General features: G+C 40.2%; 1 protein-coding gene across 6 annotated transcripts in view; it reads right to left on the bottom strand.

Moving 5' to 3' along the window:
- Nucleotides 1–5,832: 5,832 nt before the first annotated feature.
- The window catches only part of gria3b (glutamate receptor, ionotropic, AMPA 3b), an 85,208-nt gene continuing 68,418 nt past the window's right edge, over nt 5,833–22,622 (bottom strand). The window contains exons 13-16 of one of the 6 annotated variants that reach the window (XM_023268779.3): nt 14,851–15,098; nt 11,044–11,158; nt 9,341–9,588; nt 5,833–7,627 (exon numbers count right to left, since the gene is read on the bottom strand). In XM_023268779.3, the coding sequence (XP_023124547.1) occupies nt 9,343–9,588; nt 11,044–11,158; nt 14,851–15,098 (609 nt within the window). In that variant the 3' untranslated portion in view covers nt 5,833–7,627; nt 9,341–9,342. Of the gene's footprint in view, nt 7,628–9,340; nt 9,589–10,977; nt 14,065–14,850; nt 15,099–22,622 lie in introns of those variants that run through there. The other 5 variants (XM_023268780.3, XR_002746073.3, XR_008603798.1 and 2 more) reach the window with 5 other exon arrangements.

Below are 22,622 nucleotides of genomic sequence, written 5' to 3' on the forward strand. Positions count from 1 at the left end.
ATCTTTTCCTCTACCTGTCACACTTGCTTACAGACACGCAAACACACTGTTTTTCTCCTCTGATGCTCCAGTGAATAAATGAAATTACTTCTCTGACGCTGCTCATCCTTGTTATTCACATAAGGTCTCGGCCTGCACCTCGTTCGACTTTGCAGCTGGAGAAGTGGATGCCTGGTATTTTAAAACAATGATGGGACTTCATACACTGTCAGGCACTGACAGAATCTTTTGCTTTTGATATACTGTGCTTCTAATGGACTGGCACAGTTCTAATATGGAGCAGAGCAGACTATGTGTGGGAAAATATATTTTTACTAATTCATCAAAATACTAAATAAATACATTTTTCCCAGCAGGATTCAACTTAAAAATTCAAAACGAGTAGTATTACGATGAATGGCTATAAGCCGAGATCCCATATAGTAATAATATTCATTTTAATGTACACAGTAAACCATAAGAAGAAATAAATGTATTTTTTTGTGTTGGACCATTCATTATAATTTTGACAAATGTTCAAGATTTTATACATGTCGATAGTTTGACTGCTTTCAACACAGAAAAGGCTGTATACGTATATTTAAGTATGTATGGAGATGTTTTTTTCTGCCAAAACAGCACAGCATGGAAATACCTTAGTGTGTTTTTGTTGACAGCTGCTGTCAGTTGTCACGTCGCTAAAGGACCAAATCAACCTTGTAGTCTGTCTGTGTTCTTACATTCCATTATTTATTTCAGTCCTGTGAATTATTCTCCCTAAAAAAAATCAGGCTTTAAATCTCAGCAAGAAAATTCAATCAGCATATCTTCCAAAATGTCAAACTATTCCTTCAAGGCTGAGATCATCTCAGTGTGATTGTAAATCTATGTGCTACATTCATTTAAGCTTCAAGAAGCTGTTGGGAGGCATGGCCCAGATCAGTCCCAGATTTTACTGCAGTATGACTCACACAAGAGTCAACAAATAATAAAGTGACCTTCTATGGAGTGATCTGTTTATTTTTGAATATGTGAGAATGTTATCATTCCTCACAGTTTAGTTAAAAAAAAAAAAATCCATCATGTAGTTTCCCCTCAAGGACAAAGAGAGTGATTTAGGAAATGTTGTGCAACAACGTGCAGCTGAACTTTCATCAAAGCCAATCAGTGCTTTCTAGAGGGCTGGACCACAGCTGACTCATATTCCCTTTTGTTATTGCAGAGAGTAATCACAACATCATAGAAAAACTATTATGATGTTTGGATTACACATTAGACTGCAAGAGCCGACGCTGAAGACCAGTGACCAATGTGACTCAAACAAGTCGGCATCAAGGCGGTTTATTTTTTGAGGGCTAAAACTACTTGCTGCATTGACTGATGATGGTTTCGTTTCACGAGTGCAGACTTTAGTGTGCAATATATCTGGGTCAGCATAGATTCTAATTGAAAGGGTGTATTTTTGCAGTCAGCTGCATGCCAAAGCGATTCCTGCAAAGAAGTCTGCTGCCCTTAGCTATAACGAACAAGTGCAAGGTCCAGATGTGAAGTCACACTGAGCTGCTTGTCAGTTCTAATGGAGCTATTAATGAAGCTCTGCAGGCTTTCAGCCCCTCCTTCTTTTTTTCTGATCTCTCTGATCTAACATTGCAAATCCCTCCAGAGCTCCTCGCTCTGTCCTCCACATGTTTAGTGAAAGTACAAAACTACATGCATGAACAAATCAAAGCCGGTATAAATCATTTCAACACACTCAACAGCTCGCACACACTTCGCAGGTACCCAGGACTTTTCCTTCACCTCCTGAACAGAGGAATTCATCTAAGCTCTGGATTCAACGAGATGCTAGAAGTGCTCTGCAGGGATGTAGTTCCATGCTGACTTGTGGTTGTCAAGTAGAACCTGCAGATTTTTCATCCATGTTGTGAGGCTCTTGTTCTCTGTCATCCCAGGCTATTAGGATTGAGAGCCTGGAAGCACTGCACTGAATTTAAAGAAGAAGCCACCTCAAGATACAGTTTGTTGTCGTGTGTTGATGAGGAGATCGATCCATCTCAGTAATCTGTACATTACATTTAAAACTACTACCTGCAGCCAGTTAGCTTAGCTTCAGTATAAAGATTGGAAACAAGGGGAGCCAACTAGCAAATTCTCACTAATAAACATTACATGTCTTGTTTCTTTATTACGTACAAAAACCAAGGTGTAAAAATCACATCGGTTGCCTGGCAACAAGCAATATCCTGGTACATAACACCCCACAGAGCCATAACGTGTTGTTTTTTTACATTTCGGTTATGATTTGAAGATTTCATTAGTGAGGTTAAGAGGTGCTGGTGGAGGGATTTTGTTCCTTTTGCACAGAGTCGAGCTACTTTCTTCCTACAGTTCCAGTCTGTGTGCTCTGCTGAGCTTACAGATAAGGTGGTTTATCCTTTTATTTATCAAATAGATGTGAGAAAAATCTAGTTTCTCATCTAACTATCTAGTGAAAAAGTGAAAACACATATTTTATCTATGAACAGATGCAGCCCCACATGTGAATGATTTGCACCTTCAACGCATATGTTATTAAATACAATCAACACATGTCCTTCTCTCTGCTCAGAGCTGCAATCTATTGTATCATACTGCTTATGATGATGAATGACATGGGACCTATGTGCTACCAGTGTTTTTGTTGTAAACATTAAGGATAAGTGGCAAATTTGGAAGACACAACCTCACAGTACAGCCACAATAGTGTTTTATCAAATATCAATGTTTAACACACAGTTTTTAGTCCACGTCCTTCAGAATCAAAGTACAAATGCTTCAGACACTCATCATTTTGCACCAGCTTTAATACGGGGGTGTTCATTTCAGTGGAAGAGACACCAATTTCTCCACTGAGCCATAACAATCAATAATATAATGCAGCCGCAAGATAGTTTGTGTTTTGAGAAATGGGTTTACATCTCCTGTAAAAGCCTCCCTGAACACAACTTTTATTTTTGGATGGAAATGAGAGGAATCATGACCTGAGGTTTCACTGAGGCACGCTAAGGGAAGTGAAAACAATGCTGACGGTATGTTAAGGGGATATGGGAGCTGCTAAAAGTGGACTTTTTCTTTAGTCCATTGCTACATTCCTGAACCTGTAAGGGTTTGTAAAGTGAGACCGTCTGTGTGGCACGAACATGTCCTCCAGCTGTTAGCCACTGATCCAACAAGGCTCTTGTGTACACTAGTTAAAATGTTTATTCTTTATCCACCTGAATGTGGGCTTCTGTTGCACAAGGCTCCTTTTTTATATTCTGAGCTGCTTCTTGCATACGTGTGCTCTTCCCTTCAGCTTGATCAACCTTCTCATGTGACCTCTGGCTGCGAGGTGCCGCTGCTGTCGGGTCTGTAGTTGACTGTATGTGTCTTTTATATTGCAGCGTTCATTCTCTATTAACGGTAGACCCTGAGTGTGTCATTCACATAACTCCCATGAGGGCAGCTGTCTCTGCAGATGCTGGAGCTGGCACTTCCACTGCCGGCGATCACACTGTGTTCAAAGTCGCATCATGGGTCTTGCCCATTCAGGTTTAATCAAACAGTAACAGGATCCCCTGCATGGCTTCTATGAGTCACACCCGCATTATTCACTGTCTGGAGAAGTGAGGTTTTGCATATAAGCCTACAAAAACATGGCAAATGCAAATCTTTTATGTATCAGTTGATGCTAAAGAATGAGTTGTGAGCCATAGTTCATGTAAATCATTGTCTCCTGTTCAGTGTTGAATACGAATGGTGCTAATACTGTTTTCCTGTCTCATGTCAGTGGTGCCCCAGAGGCTCCACATGTGATCTCCATGTGTTATCTATGTCTCTGTTGTCTTTTGCATTCATTAAAATGTGCTTCAAAGAGCTTAATGAAAGCAAACAAGAATTTGGTAACGCTCAAAGAATCAGATGTGTGAAAAAAAACACAAAGAGCAAAGCGCAGAAGTAGCTGCACTTGGAAGAAAATGTAAAAAAAAGTGTTTTATTTATTACAATGACTTTGAACTGTTTTGTTAAATAATAGGGCAGATGCTGGGGAAGCTGATCAGTGTCAGCTGAACTTGTCAAGTGCAGGTCTCTTCATGTGCACTTGAAGATGGCTGAACAGCTAAAGTGGAGAAAAGAGGGAAATGGAACAACTGAGTTGGAATCTGATTTATTCATTGTGTCCTTGAAGAGAGAGATAGGGTGAAAGACTGCAGTGCGCTGCAAAGTGAGGGAGCTATTGAACCAGAAAGCTTTTTTTCCACAGCAGTAATCAAAGTATCCTCCCCATGACAAGTCCTCCTTCAGCCTTTTGAGTTTCCTCTCTCATTCTTTCTCACGCACACATCCTTTTTCTTCTTCGCTCACACACACACACACACACACACACACACACACACACACACACACACACACACACACACACACACACACACACACACACATAACCTTCTTCCCAGTAGTGACAGAGCCCATGTTAGATCAGATTAACTTTCACAGCCACAGGCCCAAAAAGGCAGCGAGCATGAGCAGCCAGCCTCCAGTCCCAGAGTTCGACACAAGAAGTGTGCGACGACACAGTGGGGGATGATTAGTTGTCCTCTGGTGGAAGGAAATGTGCTCTCCTGCTCCTGTGATTAGATTAACAGTTCCTTTTCCTCGTGTCACTTTCTGAATGAAAGGCCTCATCCTAATTGCTTGGTGCCCCCTTGTTTTTCTCCTACTCTCGCATGACAAACACTGCCACTGTCACCCTCCCTGATAGGTGAGTAAACTAATTCCAGAAAAAAACAGTCTCATGAGCATCATGTACTGCAGTGCGGTGCCATCCTTGCACACCACTCCCCCACGTTGTCTTATTCCTATTTGGAAGCAGTCCAGGCATAAGAAAAGACAAGAAAAAAACACAACAAAAGGAGAGGCAGTGAAGCAAAGGAAGAACAAAAAAGCAATATCCTTTCATGCTTTGTCAGAAATGGGTTGTTTGGATCGTAGAGTAACGTTTCATACAGCCCAAGTCTGTTCCACAGGACTGGTGCAGTGAATAAATCCTGAATCATAGTGTCTGCATCCAAAAATGAAGGAAGAAAAAAAAACACTGGTGTTTTGCCATGTTTGTTGGATTTGTTATTTGAGCTGTGGCAGGCTGGATCTCTGGAAGGAGGAATTCATTTTACCATACAATGCAGACCCAGAGACCAGTAAAATGACACAGACTGGGCAATCTATTGAGCATTGTGTTAGCTGACTGTATATGTGAGAATTTACACTGTGGGAATAAGCAGGCTTTAAATGATTAGCTGTCCCTTTGCTGGATTTACTTAAGCAAATCCTGACGAAAACATCCTCCTCAAAATGTAGTTTTGAGGCTTCAAAACTTGTGATGGAATGAAAAAGGATGCGGCGTGTGTGCGCAGTATGCTTTGTAAGCAGTTGGTGGTTATATTAATGCATTATTGATTATGTCACAAAAGATCTCATGAAGAGAGAGAGGGAGAGAAAGATCACATGGCAGATGAAGCTGTCAATGCAGCCCTCAATCAGGGGATGCATGGCAGGAGAGCCAGAGTGAAGCAGAGGGTGCTTGCTATTGATCTGAAACATGCACACACACTTCCACCGACTAACGGCTCAATATGGGACTATTATAGGAAAAACTCCTCGCTTTGTGTATCTGTCTGCAGGGGGCTGCTCAGGCCTCTGGTACTCCATCGGCACCATGCTTGACTTAAAGTATACGTTTAACCTGAGCTGAGCTCCGGTTTCCCTCAAAATCTTCTTTTGTGCTTCATTCAGGTGCAAATAGTGTTGTGACAGAACATTAACAGAGACACAGGACCCTTTCTGTACATTTTATTTACAAAATGTATTAAAATTCTCTGTACAGCGCCTCACTAATGAGCTTCAGCAAATTATGCATGCATCTTTTGCTCTTTTGTACCCACTACTATGCCTGGCGATTTTTGTTTTAGCAGAAGGTGAGATGTACAAAAAAGAAAAAGGAGTTTAGAAAAAAAGAAAAACTGAACAGAATTACCAGGGCTGGATTTCTAACATTAACCTAAGTTCAGTTTGTGAGTAGCAGAGCTCGTCAAGCATCAGTGATTTCACATGCAATTTCTTAGAAAAAAAGAAAAAAAAAACTAAAAGGGAGGAAAGGGAGAAAAACCAATCTTTCATCATGTAACATAAATAATTCTCAGTTATCTAAATGTACACATCTTTCTCGACTTACTCGTTCTTTTTCTTCACATTATCAGTTTATTTTTTTAAAATATAAAACTATCTGCCCATAGTTTCAGGTGATTAGATAAGTATCTTCCTAAATCCTATGGAATCACAGTCTTTTTGAAAGAAAGTAAATATTACAGCAATATGGAAATGTGCTAAGCTTCAGGTCTCTCCCTGGTATAACCTTGTATAAATCTATTTTCAGTTGTATTCATATATTTTTCATTTTCATTTACTAAGTGAAGTCACCAAACACTGTAATGCTCTTTAAAGAAAATCAAATTAAAAGCAAACCACAGCTCATTGTAAAATGTGCAGTCGTCAAAGAAAAGGGTAAGGTAATCCAAAATACTACAGTTTAAAAGCCATTGCTGTTATCCTTTAACTGGATTGCAGTTAATCTACAATTGAATTACCCTTTTAGTTTGGTTTCACCTTGATGTACAGAAGACTTGAATGACTCTAGGCTTCAGGGAAAGACTGTTAGGAGCAGCAAACCTTAGAAAGCCAGTGCTCCTTTGATATTTTACAAACTGTAAATCACAAACAGATTTTCTTTACTCAGTCATGAATACTTTTGCTTTACACACTCGTCCTACAAAACACACTCTTGGCAGTATTGGAAGTGCGAAATAAAACCTGGTTCTGCAGTGTGTGACAACTAAACCAGATCATCTTCTCATCTTCAGGAGTCCCATTAAACTTTCAGAAGAGAGTGGCAGCAGCACCAGAGTTTAGAGTACAAACAACACACGTCATTGTTTTGGGCTGAATGGCGTTTCACTCCAGTAAGGTCAATCTGTCTTTTAAAACAGGTAGAAGGTCACTAGGAGTGACTTATAGCAGTATAAAAGCTATTGTCTAGTAACCAGTGTCTTACAGTGCACTGAGTAGATCTAATAAAATAATTTGAACACATATAACCAGTGAAAATCTGGCAGCAGAAGCATGAAGGGTAGCCCGATCATATTGATTACAAGAAACCAATTAGACACTTGTCATGTAAGATTTGTTGTCTTTCTGGCACTTCAAGATGTGCTTAGGGTTGCAAATGATGGCTTTAGTTCTCTCATTCATGTTAAATCTAATATATATATATATATATATATATATATATATATATATATATATCACTGCACCATTCTTCTGTTTTGTATGGATTTTCAAGCAAAAAGCGATATCATTGTGAATGAGTTGCATTGATAGGACTCAGAGTTCCATAAGGCACTGAGAGGAGGGAACCATGTCGGCTCTTCCCATGACCAGTCCAGTCGTGTCGTCTTTGCAGATTATCATGCTGTCTGCCCCAGAGGATTTGGCTTGAAGCTCAATCCCCGCGATCCTGTGCCTTTCATAGATGTTTAGTCACAGTTGTAAGGGACCATGGAAATGTTTCCTAAACCTGTCAACATACAGAGCGGAAGCAAACATGGAACAATTATTTTTTGAATGTAAATGTAACTAATTTTGAAAATATACAGCTGTTGCTTGAAATTGAATAAAATGTAGGGGCTTGTTATATTTTAAAGCTTGGATTAAAAACTAGTTAGTCAACAGTTATAACTATTTCTCACCAACTTAGCTACAAAATTTAAAGTTTGAAAAAAAAAGACATCCTTAGTTGTTATTCATTTGGACTTAACCAATCTCCTTCATCAGGACTGTGTGGCTGTGGTTTGATCTCTGATAGTGTGTGTAACAAAGTCAAACAACTCCTTTATCTGTCATCAGATTTTGATTATTGGACATAGTTTTCCCAATTAGGTCCTTCCCAATTCAAACCAGTCATACGAGCACAGAGATAAAACGCTGCAAAAGTCGCTTTGTCCCTTAAATGAAAACTGTCTGTGGATTCAATCACTCAAATTAAGAATTGTATTGAGAAAACATGTTCTCAAAGCATTTAAACTCTGTTGACATGTCAACACTTTGTGTTTACGGAGAACACACATGCAACTAATCTCTTCTAATACAAAACTAACATGTATTTGTGTACTTATCAGTGCGTGCTTCATTTGTTCCGTGCAATTCTGTGGAAGTGCTGTACTAATATAAACTGCTGTTATTTTGTGACTTTCCATTTGCCTCTAATGATCTTTTCAAGTGATCTTTCCCTGGAAGTGCTTATTTAATTTCTTCTGTAGAAGCCTTAGTAGAAATAATATCTATGCGAACAGTTCACAGTTTGTTTGGTGGATTATTAAGAATGATTTAGTCTGTTTTTGGTGAAGTAGAATATCATAAAAGTTTTTTAAACAATGGATTCAATGACACATTCATAATGAACATGGAGAATTATCACACGACTGCAAATTTCTTCAGCTCTACAGAGTGTTTTAGCATCTTTTGGGTTGTTTCATTTGGTTTTTCAACCTGCAAATCAATGAAAATGATAAATCGATAAAATGAAAAATCAATGAAAGCATGCAACCATTTTTAGCCAGAGCAGTTCCTTGAAAAGCTTCCACTGTGATTAAGTTAATCAAGTGAATAATTTAGCATTTTATAGAAACAGTGTTGTCACTCAGGAGATGATTGAGACCAAAACTGAGCTAAAAGAAGAGCAAATTTCAGTCTGGTGTTCCTTCAACTATTAAATCAAACTCCAAATGAAGTATGATGGCTAATGCTCCGTTTCTAGCATGTTCTGCTGCTCTATTAAGTGGTATACTATCTAGAGATTAGTGGAAAAATATGTTTTTAAAATCTGAGAGAATAAATCCTTTAAACGTTACATTGCAGCCCCAGCTTTATACATTTCAAAGTGATGTATTGTTACACAGAACAAACATATGACAGGTGCTATACATTCTATGTTTGCTGCACAGACAAAAAAGAAGAAAGCACTTTTTTAACTTTCAAAGTCCATGCAGCCTGAGGCACAATCCATGCAACTATATGTTACAGGGCATCAACAATGTCTCAGAGTTTTGTATTTGAGTGGGCGTGTGTGTTCTCTCGTGTCCAACATGATAACCACAAACAATTTCACAGCCGCAGCACCGCAGCAAACACACAACTGAATAATTTACTCTGTGTGATATGACAAGAAACTAAAAGATTAATCTCTCACAGTGAACAGAGACCCTGTGGACAGAGAAAACAGGCGACATACCTTTAGATCTTAACGCTCTCAGTTCCGTACACGTTGTAGCCTTCTCTGTATGTGGCAAAGTTCTGGGTGTTGGTTGGGGGAGCCGGCTTAAAATTCTGGGCATTCTTGGCCAGTTTCAGCCGTTTGGTTTCTTGTCGTGATTTATAACAGAACTCTATCAGAGCCACCATCATGGCCAGCCCCAGCCCTCCAACCAGAATATAGAAGACACCAGCCACATTGCTTAGGCTGAGAGCACTTGTCTTGTCCTGGGGGAAAGTGAATAACATAGTTAAGAGTTTTGCAGTGGAGCAAGGGCAGCAGCAGAACAAAATGCAGCCTGTCTCCTTTAAACTGAGCCTTCTGTAGCCTCGTCTCGACTCAACAGTAAATCTGATTTAGTAGTTAAATTATCCTACTCCATCTTACTGATGCTACTAGTAGAATATTATGGATGCTAACAGCTACAAGCAACACAAATTAAAAGTAACGAGGTGCTAAGGGTATAATTTCGACCGAACTGATTTTCCTGTAAGTGTCACAAATTTCTAAGGAACTTCAGACTACCATAGTCAAACCAGTCTCCACTAAGGAGAAAGAAGCCTTAACTCTAAATGAACTATATGCTGGTGAATGTAGATCTTTTCCTGTCCTGCGCTACCTATACGTAAAAAATCGTTTCTGCTCTTGACCATGTAAGGAAGCTGGTCAGTATCGCATAGGTCAACAGCTCTGAGAATCCCTGTCTTTTCAATCCTCTTAACGACATGTACGTATAACTCTCATGGCAACACTGTCATACAGTACAGTCAAATTCATAATAGATGGATGATAGCTCAGTTAAAGTTAAAAAAACACTAAATATCAAACCATTTTGCTGCTGCTTACCTACCAAACATATTCATTAAAAATTTGTTCATTAGCGTTTTACTATTTGCAGTTTAACCCTATGAGCATGGAGATACCATGGAACTATCTAGCAACCCTAACCTATAATCTGAAGCTTAGACTGTATCTCAGAGGGTTAAATAGTGGGTTTATTACATTCCTCAACTTCTTGTACTGCACAAACAAAGCCTCTAACCTCATCTCAAAGCAGCCACAAGACTGAAGGACACCCTACGGCGCTCTCGCTGCTCAGAGAAGCAGAATTTGTGTAAATCATCACAATGAGAGGCTTTGCTTGTTCATCACACCACAGGAGGCCAAAGAATCTAATAGACACATCTTGATGCAAACTAGTAACAACACAAATAAATCAAATTTTCATTAACAGTTTGGTAAATAGAAACAGCAGCATAATGGTCAAAGTATCATGAATGTCAAGAATGAAAATGAGCAAAAATAGCATTTATCAACAACTGTTAACTGCTGTGATTCAGTTAAAATAGTATATCTGAAAGGCACTTTAATAATTTCCCCATGGTATTACCATTACAGTTTTCACAAAAAAAGAGAATTTCTACAGTTTGTATTGCATCAAAAAAGTGTCTCATTTCTATGGCATAAAAGAAAAAAAAGTGAATTTGGGGAGTCAGTGCCTTGGGTTAAAGCCACATTTAAACTGCATTACAGCTTGTGGCAGAAAAACTGAAAAAAAGAAAAATTATGTGCAGCAAATAAACAAAATGCATACTATAGATGTTAGAGAAGTCTTGTCTTGCATATGAACAGTACGTCAAAATGCAATTTGGAATCAGTACAAAAGACCTGCAGCGACTGACCTTACTTCCAGAGTCCTTGGTTCCACATTCACCCTTATCGTACCACCATTTGTTTTTCAGCTTGTCTAAGATGCCTTGTTCACTGAGTTTCAATACTGCAAGGTTTACAGGAGTTCTTCACGTGGGAAATAACATAAATAACATTATATTATGTTATTTTATGTTATTCAACTTTTAAACTACTACATACTTTACAAAGCGATAAAGCAGGGCACCTGGCTGTGTCAACATCACAAAGAGCAGGCATTCTACCTATTACCTTCATAACCCCTAGTCTAAAGCCAGGACCTACCCGTATCGCTTTGAGTAATCGGCAGACGCTGTTAACAGGGCGACACGCAGGTACTGAAAGTACGATCTGCAAGTCTATGAAGGCCAAAAGCATCAAGGTGTATTGGTTTGGGGGGCAGGTAGTCACAGAGGGTTTCTGTACAGCATTTAACAAATTCATTCCAATAGGAGCTTTGTCTTAACAAACAGGAAACTCTTCCTTTCCCTCTACAGTGTTAGTTTAGTCCTGTGACAACTCAAACTGCTGTCACTACAATGACAATAGTCAATTCTGGAGGTATTACAACCAATTTCAGATTCAAGTAACTATGCCCAAAAGTGAAAGCTTAATTAATTCTTACACATTCTATCCTGACATATCGCTAAGAGAACCTTATCTTCCAATTATGCCAGATTAGTGTCTGATGATTGTGTCCCAACCAAACTGCACAGAGCTGCAGGACTAAGCTCAAAAGTATCAGCGGAATAATTCATCTCACATTTGCCTGTAGCTGCATAATCTAATATTTGACACAGCTCTCTCTTGCTGTTTGATATCTCTAGAAGTTATATCATGACGTATAATATTGTATGTCAACATAAATTAGCATAATTTTCTATTGCGCTAAATTACTTCAGGCAAGAAACAATTGCAAAGCTAGACGAAGATCACATTTGGTAGTGGTAATATAAGAGTGGATCATTTGTGGTTTAGGTCAATCTCTGTCAAAGCGAAAAGCAAATTGGAAGCAAAGAAAAATAGTGTATCAATAAATGAGTGACCCGACTACTCCCTGGGAACAATGTCCCCCTAGGGGATCCATGCAATGCATAATACACTGATAGAAGATTACACCACTGTATATTCCTCATAGTCAATCTGGAGAGGCGGACTGGGAAGACCAGACCATTGTCTTGGCTTGGAGAGACATTGATTAACAATGCAATTACCCTGTAACATGCTCTCTGTCTGAAACTCAATCTAGGCTGCACTGTGTTGTGCCCGAGGGCAACAAAGAGCGGTGTGAACTGTGTGTGAGCGGATGTGCATGCAGCTGCGCGCATGATTACGCGCATCTCCTGATGTCATTGGATCATGGAGTTGTGAGGAGGACTGTGCCAAGCGATTCACTGTTTGGAACACTGCGCTCCAGGGCACTTTATTCCACCTAATCGGGCCTTTCCACTGAGTCCTGGAGAGCCAAAACAAGCCAGGAAACAGACAGACAGTACATACCTGTGCGTGATATTAGATCGATGGCAGCACAGGAGACAGATGCTTTCAAATGCTCTGAGCAGCACAGGGAGACCTGTGACTTCACAACATAGCAATGTTAAGAATACATTGAAAAATGTGTACTTTGAACAGCTAAAAATTCTCTTCAGCAATGACACCCCAGCATTTATCAATACTTTATTTGATATGTGCCACATGCAGCCTCCGGTGGGAATGTTTAACTGTTCATTGTGGTCCAAACCATGAGAGTAATGACACAATCTGCAGTCAACGGGACCTTGCAGATTGTCTGGAATGTAGCCAATTACCTGACACACATCATCACATGTGTGCTGACAGCATCATTTGTCATTAAATTGACCCGCATTGTAAAGAATGTATTGCTACTGCCTCATATGTAATTTTGTGAAAATAGCACAATGCTTAATGGCACATAATCTAAGCAGCATTACACCAAGTTGTCATGGTTGAGTGGGGTTTCACACTTTGCACCATTAGCTGCCATAATGGAAAAATCATTCATCATTTGAGCACAAAAAAGGATGGAAAGATCTGATGGTCAGGAGGGTCACAGCTGGGTTAGTAATTGTTGAACTGAGGAAGGAATTGCATGTAGTAAATCAAACCACAGGTGGTTTATCAGATCACACATTCAAAAAGAAAACCACAGGTCTTTGTTTAATTAGAATTCTCACGTTTGCCTGCAATGCTTAGTCCCCTCAAGACGCCGCTGTTCCCCTTGCTTTCCTGTCGGCCTCGGCTGAGCAGCTATTTTGAGGTTTTTTGCCATTAAGTAGAATTGGCTTTTAAGCTCATAGGTTCTGGGCCAGTGTCATGGATGTCAGGCAGCTGTGCGGTGAAGTACTGCAAAGCCATATTTTAAAGGATTAGCAAACCTCACCTTCATAATAGAAGTCTGGAGGTTTTGGCCTTTTCAGTACAATGTCACCGGCAAAGTCTCTTTTTGAATTACACCTGTGAGATTTCATTGGCTAGCTTGATAAAACCTTAATATCTACGTGATCTGCCCTGCACATGTGTAAGTGTCTGTAAGCAGCTCAACCTCTCACAGCTGCAGGGCAGACAAATTTAGCTGGTATGTTTTATTGAGACATTATCAAACAGAAAGAAAACTTCTATCCTGACTCTCATTTGTACCGTTTTTGTGTCCATTAATTTCTACGAGTATTTTCTTTCTTGTTGGATAAGCAAGAGCTCCGTAGTTTGATCTGAGCTGTTAAACCCTCTGGTCAAACATTTAATAAATTTGGTAATCTGCCTCGGGGCAGCAGCAGGTTGGTTGGGGTGGACAGTTGGTTTGGTTATGGTTGGGTTGTCGTAACAGCCTTGCCGATTACTCTGCACTATGGTACCCGATTGTGGTGACATCGAGGCTGACCTTGGAGTCACCTCCCCCGCTGCCGCACTCTCCCTTGTCGTACCACCATTTGTTTTTCAATTTGTCCAAGAGGCCTTGCTCATTCAGTTTTAAAACTGCCAGGTTAACAGCATTTCTTGAAACGATAAAACATAACTTGTAAGAAAATGCACAGGTCCGTGAGAAATCTAATGCAAAGTAATACTTGTATAGGCATCATAATAATAGGTAAATGGTAGTGAGACTACCACGGTCAAAGCAGGGGCTTATGCACAGAATGCTATCTGTTAATCAGAATGGTCTAGGAAAGGACAAATTGTTTAATAATTTAAGGAATACGGAGAGATAAGAAAAGGCTCATATAAGGTAGAGACAGTGTTAAATCTTGGAAAAGGTGGCATGAAGGGTTACGTAGTTTAGAACTGAAGTGTGCGGGATGGGGACACTTGTCATTGAGAAGAAAAGTAACAACAACAAACATCATGCAATTAACATTCGTCACAAGTGACAGCGCAGCTTTTAAAGGCTAAATTGAAAAACCATTGAACTGTTAAATTAAAAGTGACAACACAACAGTCAGGTAGGACAGCACACAGGACAGAAGGAGAGATCGAAGGAGGGAGAAAAGCAACAGTAAGAGAGACATAAATATGACATGATTGTTAGCTTTAAACCTTATTATCTAGATTTGATTCCTCAAGTATAAAACAGCAACTCTTAACACATTTATAGAAATACTGGAAAATATTAGCATTAATGAACCTTTGAATCCAAATGCATTGAAAAGCATACTACCGTTACCTCTGTGTCCAATAAAAAAAAAAAACAAGAAGAGGAAGAGAAGAGAATGACAACAGGGGGACATCAGGGTAGGTGGAATACTATAACAACATGGGGGATATTGTTATATTATTCCACCCACCTTAATGCTGAGCCTTTGGGCGTCGCCACACCGTAGCCTTTCGAGTCGAGGTTCCCTCCCACTTTCATGGTGTCGCACGGCTTCCGCTGCTCGATGTACTCGTTCATGGTGGACTCGAGGAGAAAGGCAAACTTGCCCTTTGACTTTCGTACCCGGGCTACGCCATCGGGTGTGGTCTTAACAAACACTGAGGGTTCAGCGGATTTCATGTATGACCACATCTTCTCATACACTGCTATTTTGGATCGCTGTGCAGAGAAGAAAAGGAGAAGAGAAGCAGTTTAAGAAAGTGTCCAAAAATTGCGTGCATGCAATGGATTTTGTTGAATTTTTGTGCTTAATGGTCGCACGATTTAAACTGGCATCGTGAAGTATTTATAGACATCTTAGTTAAGTGGCTGTGTGATATCTTTAAATACTTCCAGGAAATATAGCTGAGGGACTTTTACGAGATCATGAAGTACAAGAATTTACAAAATCCATTCCTCTTCATCAGCATAAATGTACTCCTCAAAAATGTTGCAAATTCACTGAACGTTAATGAGGATTGCACATCACCTAAAGTAAGTAATGTCTTGGTAGAAAAACTGGCATTTGCGGATCGGATATGCAAAAACATCTTCAGTAATTCAACTTTGGTGACAGTGAATTGCAGGTAATGATCATTTTATTTGAACAACTTGCAGAAGTTTTGGATTGGCTGACGGAAAATTCAGCCTGAGAGAAGTGAGCCTTGGTTTATGGCTCTAATCTAACTTGTACTACAGTCATTCGCTTCAACAACACCGTTAATGAAATATCTCAACTGTGACTCAAAGGCGATGTGCAGAAGAAGCAGGAGAAGTGAACAACAAGGCGACCCATCACAAAGTGACAAAGATGAGCCTCTTCTCAGCGCCTGGGGTCAGGCTTAGCGAGCATGTAAAATCAGGGGAAGTTGGGCGCTATCTATAATAAGCATCAATTAAATTATTCAATGCCCCTGGATTTATTTTGGCATAGGCATTTCACACATCGTGGTGTGATCCCAGTCCAAGCAGTGATGAGCCACAGTTCCCAAGTGGCACTGTGTGTACTGAAGACTGGATCCCACTTAAAAAAAATAGGCTCTCTTTTAAGTAAGGTCCAGAAAAAAGCCAACGGGTTTGGCTCAATTAAAATATCTGCTGTTGACCAAAAGCTTTATGGGTATAACTGATGATACAGCAACATCTGACACGTTCCTGTGGCGTTTTTTTTTTAGCTCATAAGGCCCCAAGTTATTAGTTTAGTAAAAGTCAAATAATTATAATGATGAGTCAAATAATTCAACAAGACCAAGAGTCTACAGGCACAGTTGTTTCTGGAGCTAAAAGACAATGCTAATGTGCAAAGATTTAGCAGGAATAATGAACCATTTTTACCTCGTTAGAAACCAAAAAAACCCAAGTATTGGATGAATCTGTTGATGTTGCTTTTTAGTTAAAGCAGTTAAAAAAAATATCAAACACTTGCTGCTTCCACCTTCTCCAATGTTTTCTCCTTGGGGTTTTGGGCTGTTTGACAAAAATGTAATGATAATTTCTCCACCATATCCTGATAGTTTAGAGACTAAACATGCTTAATTAAGTGCAAATAATTGCTAGTTGTACTGCTTGTTACAGGGTCATGCAGTCAATTAGAGACGCTACAACAAAAGCAAAGATCATCTGTTGTTAAGCTCTTTATTTAAACTTGAGTAACTGCACATACTGAGCTGTGTGGCTAACATGGTGATCGGTGCACAGGCACACCACTGCCTCGGATTGGTAAAAGCCCCCTTAACAAGAGCATATCCATCTCTAATGCATTTCTATTAATAAACAAAAGCATTAACCTTGACCTAACGAAAGTGCTTTTCTGGCTTTATGTAATCATATACAATTTGTTTGCAGGCATCCGTCACAGTGCATCAGGCCAAGGGTGAGGATGAGATGAGACAGGAACATAACACAAATGGAAAAGTCTGCATGATGAATGTTCCACGCTCAGATGAAAAAAAGACTCCAAGTTGGGGTGATAGCCATTCTATTTTTATGCAAATACAACTGATGGGGGGGGGGGAGCAACAGTCAGACTTAGATGTGATATTTGTGTTGACAGTCATGTTCAATGTGTTCAGTTTGCATGTGACAGACATTGTGAAAAGGACACGAGTTTTGGAGGACATTTCCCCAAAGACACAGGGCTCATCTGCTCAGCAGTGGGAAAGAAAGCTCCAGACGGCTCCTCGGATGAAGAGAAAAGAATAGATCTGGGCATTGATTACTGACGACAGAGTGTGCTGCCTCGGTGCTTTATGAAGTCAATTCATCAATATCAGAGCAGGGGAGAAGTGCGACCAAAACTTAAATAGGCCGATTCCACCGCAACTAAAGTCACCAGCGAGATGTTCACAGCAGACAGACAGAGAAAGAATAGAGAAAAAAAACAAGAAACACTGAGAAAGAGAGATATTTGATTATTGACTGCTGGTGCACAAATGTGCATACCACAGAAACACAAACACACACAAACACACACAGACACACACAGACACACACAGACACACACACACAGTATAACCGTATGAACACACCATAGTCATCTCCTTTAAAATGTAATCATTCACATTCTCATCTATGGCGGTCATTTAAAATTCAATTAAGGAATAATGACTGCAAAAGTCCATCATGAATGAACAGACAATTTGTTGAGCAATTTAATGCTGCCATAAATACAACTTTCTACATGTGGCGCTCCTTTACACCATATAATGGCCCTGTTAGAACATACCGCTGTATTCCAAATGAGCTGCCTGCCAATTAACAGGGAGTGGCTGCAGTTGATATCCATTGTGTTAAGTAAAAAGAAACATGGCTCTGTGTTGGGTAACTTGCAAATGGAATCACCCTTCTCCTCTAAACGGCTTTAAAATTATACTAAAGCAATCACAATGCTGCTCTCATCATAATGGAGCACCTAAATAGTCCATCTCAGCCAGCCCTCCTACCTACGAGACGCTGGTTACATCATCTGTGTAGGTGTTCCTCTTGCAAGTCTGTCTGAGCTTCCTGCCGTCTTGTAGTAGTCATAGAGACAAACTCAGGTCTGTTATTCAAACCTGCCGACTTAAGACGAGAAATAAAAAGGAACAAGACCTGCCGTGAGCGAGATGAGGTTAGAGGAAAAACTGGTGAAACTGGTGATTCTTTTAGCCCTGTTTCAGTCTCCGGTAACTCCACAGGGAAATATCTGGCTGTTAACTGTTTTAGGACTGAGTCTGAGGGCAGATGTTATTTTTCCCAGCAGAAGTAAAGCGCTAATACTTAAACTGTAAGTGCTAATAAATGACTCATAAGGTAATAAATACTCCATGTTGCACTACAAGGTTTAATTAATAGCCTATCCACACATGATATACAGTGGCCTGCATCATTTATGCTCCAACGGAAACGGTGTTGTTGTTGCTGCTACCTGGGGGAAGTCTTTCATGTTTTAGACATCACCCATTTGTATTTGCTGGATCTAAACTTTATGTTCTGTTGTGCTAAAGCTAAAACTAAAGTGTGTTTCGACTCACAGGGCAATTGTTTCATTTAACAGTGTGGAGTAGATTTATTTATTTAGATTTTTCTTATTGCAGCCTCATATATTGTAACTTATATCTGAGCCTCTTCCCCTGGAGGTCCTGCCTACGGAGAGCTGAAGTGAAACCTGAATTTTTGGGTTCTGTTCCAGAAGTAAGAAAACCTCATTTAAAATTCCACCGAGATTTGTAATTAAACAATAACAATTAAAAAAAAAAAAAAAAAAGCCTCAGTACAGAGCATTTTCTCAACAGTATGCTCATTTCATGTGTTCAGATAACAACTGTGTGTCTTTTTTTTTTTTTTTTTTAGAAATGGTGTAATAATGTTGTTTATTAACAATTTATGTGTTTAGCTGCTTTTCTATTCTATAAGTCATTCTTGGGATAAAGATCACAGCTAGAGAGGAGAGGAAAAACACATGAGCAAGTTGAAGGGCCTGTGGTTAGTTTAAAACCTGTCAGTGATAACAGCAGGATAGAGAGGACTGAAGGCTGTAGAATTATTTTTAAAAAAGACTTTAGAGGAGAGTGTTGTGAATTTTTTCCTCAATTTAAGAAAGTACTTGCCTCTCTTTTCTCACATTAGCTGTGCTATCAAAGTAAAAGCTGTTTAATTTTGTTAAAATTACCAGGGTTTTAATTTATTACAGCAACTGCTGCAGCGGATGATGACTTGTTTTCTTACAACATGGACAGAATGCCCCAGGAGTACTCTTATTTTTTCCACAATCTTTAAATGAGATTGCACCGAGTTGCAGAAGCTCCTGGAAAGGAGCCTAATTTGGATTTACATCAGTCTTGTATTTATGCTGTTATCTGCAGTGGATTCACAACAAGTCCCATAAAAGTTTTGATCAAAAACTTTAAAAGGAAACCCATTAGCGTTCATCAGCCACTGGCATCTATTTGTTTCCAACTGCCTTGGAAGACACAAGTTTTACCGTCTTCCACTAAAACCGAGTACCCTGTAGGTTGATCGTTGCGGTCTAGAGATAAAATGCTTGTTGGCCTGAAAAAAGTCTCTAAAGTCCAACTGTGACACAGGAAAGAAAAGAAAGACAAGAGGGGTTTACATTTCTGTGTTTTGTAAGATCACTGGTGAATCTACCGTTTACAGATTTTATTGTTCCAGAATCTCCAACAATGCCATTAAAATGTCTGAGAAGAGACAAGTGATTAAAGTCCCAAGTCAGAGAAATTGACCTCTCTATTCTAAATAACCACTTAATCTGTATTGATTGGGAGCTACGCAGCATTTCCAGACCTCTGTCCACTGCCCTCCGAACTGCAGCCTGTTTTTTATTCTTCCTTTGGCATCTCAGTCTGCTTTCATTATAGCCTCTCTCCCATACGCTCCACTGCTTGTGTATCGAAAGGCCATCTCCAAACACCCACTACTACATTTCGTTCGACTTTACTTCCCTTCCATTTTGTTTGTAGGCCTCGCTACTTTCCCCCAATATCCTGTATGCCGGGACTACCTGTATCTCAAGTATGCAGAGATGAAAGTTGAGGCTCTGGGGGTGTACTTTGTCATTGAAGTGCCACATGCTACACCCTGAATACCAATTGCTCGTCTTTGATGCTTCTTGATGGACTTCCAATAGCTCCTCTCGCGCCTGCTGTTGCTGCTCATCTAAAGTTCGACGAGGCCCTCTGAGGACAGCGCTTTTCCTCAGAGGTTACGCCTAGCTTGCATTAGTCACTTTTGTCAGCTTTCTCTTTTATGCAAACTGGCTCTAATCTTTATAGGAGCTTCCTCTTTGCTCTGCCCTGCATTGAAACACAAAGTGACAAGAGCTCGGGGAGTTGTGTTACAATGTGGTGCATATGATTGCAGGGCAACCTCAGGATTCCTTGTAGAAATCTCCTCGCTGGCTCTTCTTCATGCAACCCTGCCCTAATGCAGGTCTGCTCTGCATAAGAAGCTACTTATTAAACATTGTGTTGGACCATGCTGAAGCTATAGTGTCTGTGCCACAATAGCTGAGACGTGAAATTGATTTTCATGCTCAGTAAAATGCATTGGTGACTGCACTCAAGCTGTTGTTGCCTTCTCTACCACACCTGCAGATCAGTAAGATGCATGATGTTTGCCGTTGAGGCTTTGGGTGATGTATAATCTTTTGAGGAGAACAGAAAACAATGCTGTGGTCTCATTTCTCTATGCAATTATCATTCCTTCATTGTTACGCTGTTAAATGAGGTGCATGAAGGGACAGCCGTGCGGTTGTCTTTGATGGTCTCACCCTGGTCTTTACACGTAATTAAACAGCCACATCAGCTCATTTTATCATCTTAGCCATTATCACGATCCAACTTCTCCTTCCATGTAGGTTTTCAAAACGTAACCATGCCAAGTCTTTTGATGGAATAAAACCTCATCAAGAGGATAAACATGGTCTCACTGGTACAACTCCTCATTTTCTAATCATCCAAAACACAAATATTCAACTGACTTGCATGAAAAGATCCATGACAGGAATTAAAATGATGAAACAAACCACAGTGGTGCAGCGGTGCATGACAGCTGCGCTGTTGGGGGAAGAGCAGCACAAAGCTTGAAGCTATCTCGCATTGTCTCAAGGTAAAGCAACAGACAGGCTGGAGACGAGGGGAGAGAAGAAGATGCCCAAACAAGCAGGGGAGTCTGGGGGACGAGGAGCCAAGACTGGGTAGAGAGGCGCTGCCAAACGCCGAGAGCCGTGCAGGCTTCCACTGGGTACGTCAGCGGGCTCCCAGGCCAGCTGTCCTAGTAGGTTGCGAGTAGCAGAATCAGAGCTTTCTTGGGGGATCTACTCTAACACCACTCTCTTTGAAAATTCCTCCACAGATTCTCGACAGTCTCATCGCCAAATGAAGACACACACGGTGATGGGAATATTTTCCCTGTCAGGTAAAAAGCCGTATGTCTGAATTTATCAGGAGCTCAGAAAAACTGCACCACAGGAAAACAAGCTGAAAGTAGCTGTTTGGAAGCTCAGTATTACCAGCGATATTCATGTTTCTGTGTATATTATTAATTTTTGCTTCAGAAAGCAAAAGTTTTTAGCAGCACTAAGTTTGTGCAGAGAGATCCTGAAAATCAACCAGGTGAAATCATGAAAAATTAAAGGCCAGCAGTGTCAGAGATGGTGACATATGTCTTGTTTGAAACATTGGACTTGATTTAAAATTTCCAGCTGGCTGATGCCGTATGGGTCTATTAAGACTGAATGTATTTCCTGAAAACAGATCTGAAATAGAACTTGAACTCCTATTAATCAGTGTTTTTTTTTCTTGTCAGCCCTCTACAGCTTTAATTAAAAGTCCCCTGGAATAGCAGTTCACACATGTCATTTCCTATTTGAAGACTTCAGGATGTAACTAGGACGATCATTACACAGAATACAGGAAAAGCGGCCACTTCTCGGATTGTTCTACCAGGAGACCTTTGGTGGCTCCATTGTCAGGCTTGAAACCTAATCTGTAATTGGCATCCATCGTGTCTGTGATACAAAGACATCATACTGTATATGCACCTGTGCAGCCTCCCCAATGAAAGGGAAAGTGATGACAGGCCTTGCAAGGTGTTCTACGGGGAATAAAGGAGTGCTGTCGAGCATGTCATGTGCCATGTTTCCAAGAATATAGGGTGCTATCTTCACAGCATACAGATTTTTGTAAGCAGCCACAGACAGTTTACAGACTTTAAACAAAAGGACTTTAAAATATCAAGCTCTGCTATCTTGTCCCTCTTTGTCTGAGAAAACATGGATTTGATTGTGCATTTTGTTGTGAGCAATTCAACCCAGGGGTAATACAAATGAAGTGCTCTTTCTGCCAACAGGCTGCAGCTGTGAAACATATGAATTGTTTCTCTCCTGCTGATGAGTAATGAGGGAGCGTAAGATAAAAGACTGTCATATTGCCTTTTCGTCATCACAGGCAGAGTGCTGTTTCATTAATTCTTTTTCAGCATCGGACTGCCAGCGCAGCCGCGCCACGAGCTCAGACATCTATGGATTTCACAGCAGAAGGTTGGTTGTCTTCTAGATATGCAGCGCTGCCTGACGCCTGCATACTGAGCATGTGTTTGCCTTTCGGAGACTATTACACTTTCACTTCAGATTTTACTTAATTTATGACTTAATTGCTGGGTTAGTCCCTCGTACCGACGGACATATTGCTTATTCCATCTAAA

Source organism: Amphiprion ocellaris, chromosome 13, assembly GCF_022539595.1.
Source record: "Amphiprion ocellaris isolate individual 3 ecotype Okinawa chromosome 13, ASM2253959v1, whole genome shotgun sequence".
Classification (NCBI taxonomy): Eukaryota; Metazoa; Chordata; class Actinopteri; family Pomacentridae; genus Amphiprion; species Amphiprion ocellaris.